General features: G+C 42.7%; 1 protein-coding gene across 1 annotated transcript in view; it reads right to left on the reverse strand.

The window, feature by feature from the left end:
* The window catches only part of LOC147010335 (transient receptor potential cation channel subfamily M member 2-like), a 258,972-nt gene that overhangs the window by 223,531 nt on the left and 20,251 nt on the right, over nt 1-15,190 (reverse strand). The window contains exons 5-6 of the mRNA XM_085859000.1: nt 11,412-11,599; nt 4,545-4,719 (exon numbers count right to left, since the gene is read on the reverse strand). Of these exons, the coding sequence (XP_085715126.1) occupies nt 4,545-4,719; nt 11,412-11,599 (363 nt within the window). The remainder of the gene's footprint in view (nt 1-4,544; nt 4,720-11,411; nt 11,600-15,190) is intronic.

The following is a 15,190-nucleotide window of genomic DNA, read 5'->3' on the forward strand; positions in this document are numbered from 1 at the left end:
CCATCTTCCCATTGATAAATCAGTTTGTATTTCTTTACTTAGTATATAAAATCATGTTCTTTGTGTTTTCATGGTATAAACTACGGCAAAGCTGTAATTGATTTTAACCTTCTTAAATCATTTTGTTGTTTTCCAATAGTGAATAATGACTCATTTAATTAGGAGAAAAAGACATGAGCATCTCCATCCATATGCTTTTTTTTTATGAAAAGATTCTTCTGCATTTTTTTTTTATATTAAAGATAATTTTAAAATGGTACTTAACTACTCCTGATCAAAATATCATTTCACCCGATATATATTAACATCCTTTATTTCATCAAGATTTACATATTTAGGGTTGTTGAAAAAATTACAAATTTCTCCTTGCATATTGCTGATGGTCTTATCTTTTCTTTCTAAAGCTTCATCCAAAAGGGTTTTCTTTTTTGATACTTTTACTTGTTTCATTGCTTTTTATAGCTTTGAATTTTTTGCCACAAGGAAAGGAGAGACTGTTAGAGCTACTTTAGTTGATCTTCTTCCACATGTACTAAAAGTTCTTTCACTGAAGGAAATTGAAGAACTGATATTATCAGTCATAATTGTTTTATCCAATAGATGTTATAATTATCTTTATTCAATTTTACATCCTCGACATATTTCTCAGTTTATTTTACAAATGTAGAGGTTGAGTGAAACTTGTCTTTTGTGTCTTGATACATTGTATTTATTAAGTAAAAAAAGATGGTGGATAAAATCGTTTTAAGCACAGATTCACCTATAAATTAAACGAAATTTTCATCAAGAAAATTTTAGTTTCAACAGAAAATTATCTGTAAATTACCCTAAGATTTTCATCAAGAAAATTTTATTTTAAGCAAAGTTATACTGTATAAGTATGGTGAATACAACTCATTGTGATGTCTGTAATATTAGTATTGTGAAAAAAACTTATAGTCGATACCTTGAAACACAAAAACACAAGAAGAATGAAAAGGAGATACTTGGATACTCTATTGAAAATATTGAAGAAGCATTTAAAGGTTATATAAAAATAAGATTATTTCACTCTAAAGAACCAACACCAACATCAATCATTGAGACAATTATTTTTGTTAAACCAAGAATTGAAATTCTAATTGAAAACACATTGAGCGAAATGAATACTTTTAAGTTTTATATGGGAGTAAAAATAAAAATGATAAGAGAAGGTGATGAAGATTCGTAATTCATTATAGAAAAATAAAAAAAAAATAAGGTGGTGGATTCGTTGTTGAAAAATTAATCTTTTTGATATACACATCCTAAAATGAGATCCTCAAAGCTTCCTCATACATTGATTTACCAAAAGAGATTAAGCTTTAAAAGGTAGTTGTTAATATTCAAAACAATGACAATACATGCTTTCTATGGTCTGTTCTGGCTCACCTACATCCTCCAAAATGGAATACTGAAAGAGTACTGTATCTCATTACAAGAAATATGAGAATACACTAAATGTTAAAGATCTAAAGTTTCCAATGTCATTGAGAGATATTCTTAAATTTGAGAAAATGAATAATCTATCTGTTAATGAATATGGATTAACTGATATAAACAAAGCTCAGATGTTAAAAATTTCAAACAATAAAAAAAAATGATGAAACACATTGACTTTCTCTGCTTTACTCAAAGGAAAAATCACATTAACAAGGAATAACAAGGAAATTCAACACAGGTGGAGGCCATTCAGCCCATCATGCCTGCACAAGCACCACACCAACCCATCTACACAAGATCCAAGGAAGAAAGTGCTAAAAATGGTTTTAATTAATGAAGTAAATGTGTTTTTTTTTTGTTGGTTTTTTTTGGGGGGGGGGGAGTTGTCGTTTTCTTTGTTGTTTTTGTAGTTGTTTTTTTATTTTCCTTTTTCTTCCCCTCAGAAGAGGGAGCATGGGCTTGGTTAAAAACACACAACATAAACCACACAATTCCCCTTGACAAGACCCCTACCAACAGCACTCCGTACACATGTACATATTTACCCATCAATGCTCAAACTACCTAAAAGTCTTATCAACATCCCCATACCCCTCTATCTCCACAACTTCCAGGTACATATCTAATTCCAATTTAAACTTATCTACTTTTTCTGCTGCCACGACCTTTCCAGAGAGGCCATTCCATGCATTAACTACTCTAAAAATTAACATTATGCGAACATCAAAAATTTCATCAATATCTGTGATAGTGAGACAAGTTCATGTTCGTTTTTTTTCTTTGCATAAATAAGCAAAGCGAGTGGACAAACTTTTTGCAGACATAACATAGAGTCATTGGAATAGATAAATGTCGCTTCCAGCATTCGAAGATGTGTTATACTTCTAGCATTCGGCCTCAGAAGCCCCAAAGCCCTACTACTGATACGAATCCGATAATTTTTGAAATGATTCTTCACCATTGAGAGATAGGGCTAAACCGATATAGGTCTAAAGAAGTCATAGCATGATATCTCAAAAAGTGATGGACGGATTCAGATGAAACTTGGTGGACAGGTTGGGTGTGTGACAAGGACAAACTGATTCAATTTTGGTGAAGATCTGAATCCGGATCTGGATACAAAATATATTTAATTTTCAAAGCGATTCTTCACCAATGAAAGGACCAAAACGATTATATCGCATGATATTTCAAAAATGTATTGGGCCCGATATGTTCTCGTGTATCAGGCATTAAATGGCAGAGGTATGCGCTCGACCGAGTGCCTTTGTCGTTATCCTCTGTAATCTTCCTCTACTACTAGCCTAGAGCTTGAATACATAGGCAGGAAACCGGCATCGTTAACAACTCAAACAAATTATAATCCTTTGATACAAAGGCTCTTGATTGAGTAAAAATAGGACCGCACGTCTTGAAGCTCACCGGGATCAGTAGCAACAGTTACTCAAATCACCCGCACACCCCTTAGACCCTGATTTTTTTTCTTTTAATGCCGTGAACAACCTTCGTACATCATGGGTGATGAAGAATGTGGTGAAGTTTCATTGAAATTGTGTGTAGTTTTGGTGAAGATAGCAAATACTTATTTTGGGGGGCTCAAACCACCCGCAGACCCACCGAGACCCTGATTTTTATGCCGTGATTTTTTATGTTTTTATGCCGTGAACAAACTTTGGTACAACAGGGGTGATGAAGGCTATTGTCAAGTTTCATCAAAATTTTGTGTGTAGTTTTGGGGAAGAGAGCGAATACAAATCTCGGGGGGAGGGGGGGTTGGTCAAATCCCACCCCGGAGACCTCCTTTAATGAGCACCGATTTTGATGTGGTCAATACACTTTGGTACAACATGGGTGATGAAGGTTGTGGTTAAGTTTCATCAAAATCATATATGTAGTTTCAGAGGAGAGAGCGAATACCTATTTTGTGGGATAACCCCTCCCTCCCCACCCCCTTAGTTCCCCTCACTGAGCGCAGATTTTGATGCTGTTGATACACTTTTGGTACATTACTGCTGATGAAGATTGTTGTCAAGTTTCATAAAAAAGTGTGTGTGTGTGTGTGTGTGTGTGTGTGTGTGTGTGTGTGTGTGTGTGTGTGTGTGTGTGTGTGTGTGTGTGTGTGGTTTCAGAGAAGAGTGTGAATCTATGTCGGTGGGTTCAACCCTCTCACAGCCCCCATAGATCCCTAAATGAATGCATATTTTGATACGGCCAATACACTTTGGAACAATACTGGTGATGAAGGTTGTGTTCAAGTTTGATTGAAATTGCGTGTGTAGTTTCGGAGGAGACAGCAATTACCTATTTTGGGGTGTCAAAAAAACCCTCCGTAGAACCCCTTAATGAGCACAGATTTTGATGCGATGAAGAAACCTTTGTTAGGCATCATATGTGAAGCTTGTGGCCAAGTTTAATCAAAATCATGCATTTTGTTCAAGCAATAATGCCTGAAGTATTTATGGACTGACTGACTGACTCTGGTGCACTGACCTATGGACATTGCTCGATCACATAAGCTCACCTGTCTGAAGTCCAGGTGAGCCAAAAATTGTCAATTTTCCTCCCAAAGCAACAACACATAAATTTTTATTTTTCAGTACTTTGAACTAAATGGGATGACAAGGTAACAGGGTTGTTAATTGTGGTTGAGCTGCTTGGACCAACAAGGTTTTCTGGGCCTATTGAACAGGTCGCACTGATTGGGACTGCTGGGTTATTTGAAGTATGGCTGGGATGGCTGCATCCCCTGCATTCCCTGGGCCACCTGGACTAGGTTATATTGATTCGGTTAGTAGGCCGACCAAGCCTCATCTGGTTAGAGTGGTTGAGCTGGTTGGACTGACTGCACCCACTAGGCTGACAAAGCTAGTTTAATTGACTTGGATGGTTAAACTACTGAGGAATATCAGACTGTTTTGGCCAAAGAGTGGACTATGTGAGGTCGTTGGGCCATGATGAGCCAGCTTCACCAGTCAGACTCTTCCAATCTAATATCAAGATGGGTGGATTTACAGTAACCTTCAAAGATAGCAAATTCACCAGCGATTGATTCACCGACAGTGTTTTGAGTTAGATTTCCTCACCTCCACCTATGTGCAGGTTGGAGATCAACGTGTCGAGTTTAACCCTGAGTTCAATTTCCACTCCATCCTGCCCAGTTGTGCCATTGTCCACCAGGATAAAGTGAGAGTGGTAAGAATCTAGGCAGGGTAGGTGACCATGTAGTTCATCAACATCGTACCTGGCACAGTCCCGTTCCTGAAACACACAGGGAAATAGTTATTTGATTAAGAACACTGCAGCACTCATTCTGGATTTGGTTCATATTCAATGGTTCAGGTGGAGGAGGCACATAAAATGAACATTCATACTGAAAGTATAATTTTCCCAAAATTTAACGATGTGTGTGTGTGTGTGTGTGTGTGTGTGTGTGTGTGTGTGTGTGTGTTTACATATACATATATATGTGTGTGTGTGTGTATAAATATATATATATATATATATATATATATATATATATATATATATATATATATATATATATATATATATATATATATATATATATATTGTTGCGGATTCGCGCCCGCCGGCGTGCGAACGGCCACGTAACTCGAATCGCGGCACGTCGCCCACCGGACGGACAATCCCGTCGTGACCCTCTCGGACTAACGCCGGGAACTAGTCACGGGTGGGCCTTTCGACCTCACCACGATCGTGCCAATCGGCCCCCCGCGTGGGATAGGGTTGCTCGCCAAATTCGACCTACCTAAGTACCCACACGGAGGGTAGACCGGGCGATCGCACCTCGCCGCAGGTCGACTTCAGACACGGGCCACTTTAAGCGACCCGTTCCGTACTATCGGGATAACCGAGCGGTGTTATCGTCAACCTGGACGGTTCGATTAATTATCGGGCGTTTTAGCCCACGACCAACCCTTTACGTGAAGTAAGATGGAGATTCAATAAAGGAAAAGACGAAGCGAAACGGGAAAAACAGTTCAACATAAAGCACATTTATTCCGCGATGGCACACGGATAGCACACATATACAATTATACACCAAAAGCAAATGTAAAAGAAGAAGAAACACACAATAATGCACAAAAAGCAAATGTAAAAGCAAAACACAATGCAGATCTACCACCGACTACCGAGCACACGGCAACACTTATACAGTTTTACTTCACAGATGGTGCCGACAACACATATACTCAAAGCAAAAGAAAAAGGGACCACCCTCCACGATGAGGGGGGCAGACGGGCCTGGGGCCAAGACCGCGTCGAGCCTACCCGTCTGGTGATGAGCCGCAAAATGGCGGTGGCGCCCCGACTCCGCAGGCCTCGCTGGGACTGCCTGGTATGGGGTGGGAACGGGGCCCCCTTCTTGTACTAACTCAGCGCGGGGGGAAACAGGAGGGGGTTGTTGATGCTCGGGGGGGATGAGGATATCTCGCTGGTTCGGGTCCCGCGACGAGCGTCTCCACCGCGACCTCGGTCGCGTTATCGGCCTCCCCTCTCCGCAGCTCCCCGACTCTGACACGAGCGCCCCCTCGACTGCCTTCGCCGCCGCCACCTCTCCAACTCTCCACAGCTCCATCCAACTGCTTTCTCCGACTCTTCCCAACTCAACTCTTAACTGCCTTCTTGGCGAGCGAACGCGGCCCTTTTCGCCCCCGGGGCCTCGCTCCTTCACCTTTGACCCTTTACCTCTGGCTGGCTCCCCATTGGACAGAGGAAAAGTGGGCGTGAATGCTTTTTGATCCATGAATCTGCATATAGCGATATTACTCCGACGCACCTGGAGGCGGGGCCAAATCGCCCCATGCTCGCTGATAGGACGGAACAGAAGTGGGCGTGAGTCGTTTTTGATCCGATTTCTTCGGAAAGGCTGGTGTTTCTGCACCCGCTGCTCGGTGCGCGCCCTGCACGAGTCCAGTATCGGTGCCCACAAGCGGCGCGGGAATGACGGTGATGCGATGGTTGCGAGAGCGAGATGTGACGGCAAGGGTCGTGGCTGTTGGCGTTGTTGTTGTCGTGAAGCGGCGTTGCGGCTGGTGGTTGTTGTGTGATGGCTGTTGAGACGTGGTTGGTGGTGGTAGTAATGGTAGTAATGGCGGCTGGACAAAATAAAGATAGTAAAAGAAAAACGGCTATCTAGAGGGGTCGCAGCCCGAATGAATGACATTTATTCCCTCTAAACAACGGGTTTGGGCCTAACTACACATATACTTACAGAGATATCTCACCTAAGGGACCTGAATGGTGGTTTGCGAATTTCGTCAACCACAACAATATATATATATATATATATATATATATATATATATATATATATATATATATATATATATATATATATGTCTTCTTCTTTCAGCTGCTCCCGTTAGGGGTCGCCACAGCGGATCATCCGTGTGATCCGCATAGTGATTTGGCACATGTTTTACGCCGGATGCCCTTCCTGACGCAACCCTGGTCGCCTCTTACGACACAGGGATATGGTACACCTATTTTAACCGGGGTATACACCGGCCCAGTATACTGGTGCTCATTTCGCCGACCTCGGAAGGATGACAGGCTGAGTCAACCCCCTGGTGTATTAATTCAGTGGCCCAACGGGGCTTGAACTCAAGACCTTTTGGATCCCAAGCCGCTGCCCTAACCACTGCGCCAACACCAGGCTATATATATATATATATATATATATATATATATATATATATATATATATATATATATATATATATATATATATATATACAGTAGACTAGGCGTAAGTCGTCACCATCGGGACCGAGAAAAAAGTGACGACTTAGAAATGTGACGACTTACGCGTATGCGACATTTCATTCATGATGGCTGTGGGGTGAAGGATGAAGTCGCGTGTGGCCTGGACACGTATGTGTGAGAGCCGGCTATTGTACCAAAACGAAAACACAATCCTCGGGGCATAGGTGGGGGTTCATTGGTGAGTTGGAAAGTGGTCAAGCAAAGATGGAATTCATGAATCAGTTTATCAAAAGTAAAGATAATGAACAACTGTAAGACAACAACTTCGCCTGCTTATCACCATGATAGGATTGACCAACGAACCCCAGAGACTTTTCTGGCAGCATCTGCAAAAGTCCAGTCTCATCGGCATTGTACACGTCCCGAGGCTGATACCTTTCCAAGATGTCTTTCAATTTGCCATCCTTCCAGTGGTGCACCACTGCTGAATCTACGCTGCCTGATTCGCCGCACTTCTTGACCTTGCCGATTCCCCACCTCACTTTGAATCTGTCTATCCAGTGCATCGGCAAGGTCTCGGCATCATCATGCCCGAGGTCCGCAGCGAATTTACTTGCCTTCAGCAGCAACATTTCACCATCCAACCGAATATTTGGCTGAGCCGACATTTGCCGAAACCAGATGATGAGCGCGTCATCGACATCTTCAAAGGACACACATCTCACGCGTTTCACACTTACCACCGGCCTCGCGATCTTCTCCACTTGTCCAAACATCGTGCCCTTATTCTTCAAGATATTGTTCAATGTCTGCCGTATGATGTCCAACTTCTCAGCTATGGCTGTTTTCTTCATCAGTGGGTTTGCCTCGCAAAACTGGATAATGCCATATTTTTCTTGGTAGGTTTTAGTTGTAAGCTTACGCTTAGTCACCATTGTCCTGCCTGCAGTGCGATCAACGTGTGTACGCAGTTATAAATAGCCTATCATTGGCGGTGTAAACCAATGAGCGAGCATCATGATTCCATGAAATCGGGATTCTCACGAGGCAGCAGTTCCATGTGACGAGTTAGGAGTGGTAATTTACTTGAGTTTCCATTACATGGGGACGGACAACATCTGACGACTTAGACGAAGTGACGACTTAGAGATGACGACTTACAGAGGGATGACCCTTTATTCATAGGGACTTAACATGAGATAAATTCGGGACTTTTTGACGCTGCCGACTTAGGCGAAGTGACGAGTTACACGCTGCCGACTTACGCCTAGTCTACTGTATATACATATATTCATCCATTGGGACCATACTCTGTGCAGAGCGTTGGTGCTGCCGAAGCAGTCTCCTTGGCGATTGGATACAATATTGGACAAGTCGTCAATCTGACACAGGATACCAGTAAGCTGGCACTCATTTTGCCGACCTCAGAAGGATAACAGGCAGAGTCAACCACACCTGATATAAATTTAACAGCCAAATGGTATTTGAATTCAGGATCCTAGGCTCCCAAGCCTATCACCCTCACCATTAAGCCAATACCATACATACATACATACATACACCCATAAAATATGAGTGTGACGATCACTCTGCTGATCCCTACTGGACACAGTCTACACCAAAGTGTCGCCTCCAACAAGAGTCAATATATATATATATATATATATATATATATATATATATATATATATATATATATATATATATATATATATATATATATATATATATATATATATATATATATATATATATATATAGACCATGGGGAAAACCGGTGATGTCACTTTTTATAAATTTCAGGGTTATTGCACCTGCCAATAGTTGGCAACATAAGGTTTCCTCTCACAATATTACTTTAACAAATAACCAGGGGTGTCACATAATTCATATGGTATAAAGTTTAGCCGTGCAATGAAAAAAACAAGTGTTGTCAAAGCTGAACAAGTAGAAACCCAGAGTTGTCAGTACTTTACTCCTGGTTATCTCCCTTTCATTCATGTTAACTGTTCCACCATAATATTCAGAGTTGAGAAACTAAAAAAATGAAAGGTTGTAAAACTTTCACAGCATAAACTCTGAGCACTATAATAGCCTATTTGGTTATATCATGGATCTATTATTTTTGATCACAGGTTTTGTGTTCTGCAAAGTATTAAAATTAAAGTTTTCACTCAGATAATATTGGCTTTCTGCGTCATTCATGTTAACTGTTCCATCATAATATTCAGAGTTGAGAAACTAAGTTATAAAAGGTTGTAAAACTATCACAGCATAAACTCTGAGCACTACAATGGCCTATTTGGTTATATCATGGGCTCCGTAGTTGGTGCATATCGTGGTTCAAGCCTGGTCAAACCTTTATTGTGACTTTTATGGGACCCACGCCGTGGCTTAATGGTTAGCGCATCTGAGTACCCATCCTCATTTGATGTACCCACCGCCCAATCAACCTGCTTAGGTATATGAGGGAGTCCCATGAGGTGACTTTGGCTATCGTGGGGGTGGTTTATCCTTGGTTTCCTCCCGGTTTTCCATCATATTAAGTAGTACGGAGTAAGAAATGGAGAATCCGTCATCATATAAGCGAAATACCCTTGAGTATGGCGTTGAACACCAATCAAACAAAAAAAACAATGTCAGTTTAATGTTGAAAAAAATAATCTGTGATCACCAGTCATATAATGTATGCTAATAACCAACAAGCATGAATTTGCTACACATCCTGGGTTAAAATTACATGGCAATTATTAAACAAGGGAATAACCAGTGATGTCAGTTTGCAACATTGATTCGTTCTTTGCTCTTAAATTAAATAACACAGAAGCTTGGCAAATGCTACATGCAAATCTCACACTCTCACTATGTCTCTTCAAATGGACCGTTTAGAAAACCCCCCCATCCACTTTCTCAACAATCCTCTGGAAGAAGTCTTTTCTTTCAAGCTTCTGGGTCTCACTATCTGCCATGACCTTTCCTGGGAAAGTCACATTTCCAACCTCGCCTCAAAAGCCAGTCGCCGACTGGGAATCCTCCGTCGTGCAAAGTCCTTCCTCGGCCCTCTTGAGCTCCTGACCACTTACCCTTTATTCATGATGCTGCCATCTCTGTCTGCTCTCCCCTCTGGGCTGGTGCTCCTGCCTCCCACCTTTCTCGGATTCACGCTGTCGAAACCAGGGCATTTAAGATCATCGGCATCTCCCACAATGAAGCTGAGTCTTTGGGCCTCTCACTCAATCACCGCAGGTTGGTCGGTGGTCTTTCTGTCTTCTACCGACTCCTCTCCAGCCTTGCCCCCCCCTGCTCTCTCTGCGATTTGACCCCACATTTCCATAGGGCGCTCAAGGTCCGCCAACAACACCCTTCTGGTAAAACTACCAAAATCACGAATCACTGCTCATCTTCACTCTTTCATTCCTCTTTTTTCCCGCCTTTGGAATAAATTTCCTCACTCTATTCTTTCCCATTCTTCCCTCCAGGCTTTCAAAACAGCTGTTCACCACCACCTCTTATCTTCCCCCATCCAAATCCTCGATCTTTTCTACCCCCGATAATCCACCCAAGCCCACTTCCTTCAATTCCCCTGCTTTCCTTCCTGAAAGTCCCTGTAATGTCCATCTTCTCTTCGCCATGTTCCCCGTCCCATCCCCATCCCTCTCCCTTCCACAGTTCACCTAATGTGTCTGTTCCCCACTGTTTTGTCCCTTCCACTCCCGCCCCTCTTGTCTCATGCCCCCTTGCTGTGAGTTGTGTGTTAGCTCTCATACGAGCCTCGACCAAGGTATACAAAAAAAAATAAAAAAAATGCTTAATTTGATCGGCCAATACAATGATCACTCTTCCTTTTTCTGGAAAAGAAATCTATATGACAGTTATTAAATAGTCCACCAAATTCTTGAAACTGTTTTTCAGTTTCTTCAAAATTGACTTACCCTGACGTCTCTGACTTTTCCCCTTGTGGTCTTCATAAATATATATATATATATATATATATATATATATATATATATATATATATATACACACACACATATATATATACATATATATATATATATATATATATATATATATATATATATATATATATATATACATATATATATATACATATATATATATATATACATATATATATATATACACACACACACACGAGCACGGGTCTGTGAGTTTTCAGAATCAAAACGGGTCAAACCCATAAAATCCGGGTCACTTGCCTTGTCTAATACACCACAAGTGGCAACCCCAATGGTGACCACATTGGACTGTTGAGATCTTCCAGCAATCTCGTCATGGATGACCACTTTGGGCTGTTGAGATCTTCTGGAAATCTCGTAATCTCGTACCGCCTCTCCCACCACCTTGGTTACTCCACAGTTGATTCCATCAGTTATGATCCATACTCCTGAAAAAACAAAACAGGTTTTTTTTCAGTCACATAAAATACCACCCACTCCTTCATAATTCCTCACACCCACCTGGAGACACATTCTCTGACACACTGGCACGATTGGAAAAGGGTGATCTTCATGGGTCATGTAATCCCATTAGATTTGATCCGTAAAAGGACAAAAAATTAAGAAAATTGGATGAAAGCATAATAGTTTCCATCCGCTCTCATGTGGCATGTCCCAGGGTATGTTGTTTACTCCACAGAACACTTGTGCTTGATTGCACCAACAGAGAAAACGATTTTAGGCTTTAAAGACAAGAAATGAAAAAATTAGAATGGTGAAGCAGCTGAGGTTAAAAGTGAAAATGGAAAGAAGGGTATGTTCCTTTGGTATGTTGTACATGTAGATGGACGGGAAGTATCGCCTGGGTTAGAGGTATGCACACTCGTCTGTGAGCTGTCTAGCCCAGGTTTGAATCTCGACCAAGATACAAACCATCATTCTGGTGTTTAAGAGGTTCAAATCTCCACCCACATATAAACCATCACACTGGTGTTTAGCAGGTTCGAATCTCGACCTACATACAGGGTGGGGCATTTATATCTGACACGTTTGTCATCAGATCAGTCAGATCTGTAACATCAGATCTGACGGGTGCCAGATTCGTTCTGTGATTTGCTGCACGTACCATGTAAACCTGAACTAACCTGTTCTATGGTGGGGTCGTCGGTGAATAAACCTTGGTGAGGAGGGTGCATGGATATCGACACCCATCAGGATTTAAAACAAAACCTGTCAAAGGTCAGAGGAGCACCTTGTGAGTCAACTGTAAACCATATCTCGTGCTCAAAAGCATGTGCAGTCGTCGTCCTGCAGTGAGGTTACGTTTTTTTTAGGATGTTGGTGGCAGGATTTGCACTCTGGCCACAGTAAAACTTCATTCCACAAAACCCAGAAACACAAAAGTAAAACCCACCCACTCTTGTGCTGATGCCCTTCGAAGGGTAGTTTACCGGATGATGGGACTGCAGCAAAGCTTTCGGGACTCCCATTCCTTGATGACAGGAGGAAAAGCATGGGTTAAACTTCCTGGGTCAGATTGCGGTGGTGGGTGGTGGAGTGGTGCTGAGGTGCGTCCACTAGAAGGTGGTCTCCTTGGGTTAACCTGAGGCAGTCCCTTCGGGTAGGTGACGGGAATGTCCTATCCCTAAGAAAGGATTATCACCTGTCTGCTATCATCTGAGCTCAAGCGTTTGAACATCGGTATTGCAGCAGCATTCGAGTATATATTGTTGCGAATTCGCACCCGCCGGCGTGCGAACGGCCACTCGACTCGAATGGCGGCCGCCTCGCCCACGGGAACGGACAATTCAGTCGTGACCCTCTTGGAACAACGCCGGGAGCTGGTCACGGGTGGAGGTTTAACCTCACCACGATCGTGCCAATTGCCCACCCGTGCAGGATAGGGTTACTCGCCAAATTCGACCTACCTAAGTACCTGCGCGAGTGGTCGACTGGGCGATCGTACCACGCCACAGGCCGACTCCGGACACGAACCGCTTAAGCGGTCCGTTCCGTGCTACAGTGATAACCGAGCGGCGTTATCGTCGGCCTTGACAGTTCCAATTAATTATCGGGCGTTTTAAACCCACTTCGAACCCCTTACGTGATGCAGGATGGAGAGTCAATAAAAAGGAAGGAGACGAAGCAGAGCGGGAACAGTTCAACAAGCAAGCATTTTATTTACACACACAGACACAAAGCAAGCACGTATCCACAGCCATACAATTATGCAACAAAAGCAAATGCAGAGTTCAAACCGAATACGTGTACACACGGCAACACTTAAAACAATACTACTTGACGGACGGCACCACCACAAGCATTTATTCAAAAAGCAAAGGAAAAGGAAAAGGAGTCGCGACTTCCCTTTTCGTGGCCGGTGAGTCCCTCTCCTACGACCGTCAGCTTGGTCGCGCCTGGCCCCGACCTCTCTCGCAGCCGGCGAACCCTCTCCGGCACTCCTCGTCCGGACGCGCAGGTCCACCTCACTGGTGCTGCCGGGTCTCCCGTCCGTGCCTCCGTTCACAGGTCGCTTGCCAAGCCGCGAGCGCAGGACCTCTTCCCCCGACAAGACAAGCAGACAGGAAGCCTCGAAGAACCAAACTCTCGAACCAACTCGACCAACTCTCAGGAGACAGGAAGCCTCGAAAAACCAACTCAACTCACTCAAGGTCCGTGCTGTCTGCCTTTCATAGCGTGGGGCTCCGCCCTTCGCCCCGCCCCGTTTTCGGCTCCACCTCCCTTCGAGCTTCTTGGAGAAGCCTCTCGAAGGGTGGTGTGCCCTCTCGCTCTCCATCCACCCCGCCCCGTGCGGGGGCTGGGGGAGTCAGTTTTTGGCTCAGGGGCAGAGAATTATTCCCCCAAAAAGAGGCCCCCACCTTTTCTCACCTTTGAGCCCCGGCTCAGATCGCACTTCCCCCACACCGAGCGCGGAGAATTTAAATGGGAGAAACAGGCGGGAAAAACCCCCGAGCATCGTTGGTGGTTTTTGTTTGTTCCTCCGCGGAGATCGTAACCGCCCGAGGCCTATTGAATGGCGAGTGGCAAAGATATCGTCGCGTAGATGGTGGAGGTGACGTGGTTGTAGTGTGATTGGCGCTGTGGTGGGGATGGCGTGGTTGTTGAGATGCTGTTTGCTTGAAATAAAAGATAGAACAGAAAAATGGCTAACTGAAAGCGTCGCAGCCCTCTATACAACCGGTTTGGGCTAACTACACATGGACCTATCGAGATATCTCACCTGCGGACTCTTTATGGTGTAATGCGAATTTCCACAACCGTAACAATATATATATATATATATATATATATATATATATATATATATATATATATATATATATATATATATATATATATATATATATATATATATATATATATATATATATATATATATATTTATGAACAAATGGTTAGCACTACAGAATTTTAAAATACATGAACACAAACACGACATAATGAAGGTAACACCGAAGCTTTTCGTGCTGCACTTCTCAAGGTGATACACAGCAAAGAAACCAGAAACAATGATCACATGTGCTTTTATAAGCATGTCCAAGTAAAAGCAACGTCGATTGGTTCTGCGGCCGTGACGTCAATCAGATTCCGAACTCCCATTGGTTGATTCCGTCACCGCAATCTTGACTCCGATTGGCTGGAGCAGAGTTTCCCGAGATCACGAACCATTCGAGTCATTACCTCCAACCCTTGTCGAAGAAATCCCTGTAATCTTTCTGTGTTGAAATAGATTAAGAGAATGTACAAATTCCTTTTGTTGACACAATGTCGAGTCCATGGAATGGATGAAGGTTGCTTCTAAAATACATAAATGCATTGTAGTTCTACCTCAGCTTAAAATCTTGAACATATCTGTGTTGTACTGGTCTGCACAATCTGGATTAGCCTCCAGGTGAGAAGAAGAAGAGGAAGAATAATAATAAGAAGTTTTTGTGGACAGTCTGAACATTCTTGCATGCTCGTACTGGTTGCATCCTCGTTCCCAAGTTATTATTTCCTCGGATTGTCAGGGGGACGTG

The sequence above is a fragment of the Eptatretus burgeri genome, chromosome 16, assembly GCF_056783735.1.
Source record: "Eptatretus burgeri isolate ZD-2024b chromosome 16, Ebu_testis_v1, whole genome shotgun sequence".
Taxonomy (NCBI): Eukaryota; Metazoa; Chordata; class Myxini; order Myxiniformes; family Myxinidae; genus Eptatretus; species Eptatretus burgeri.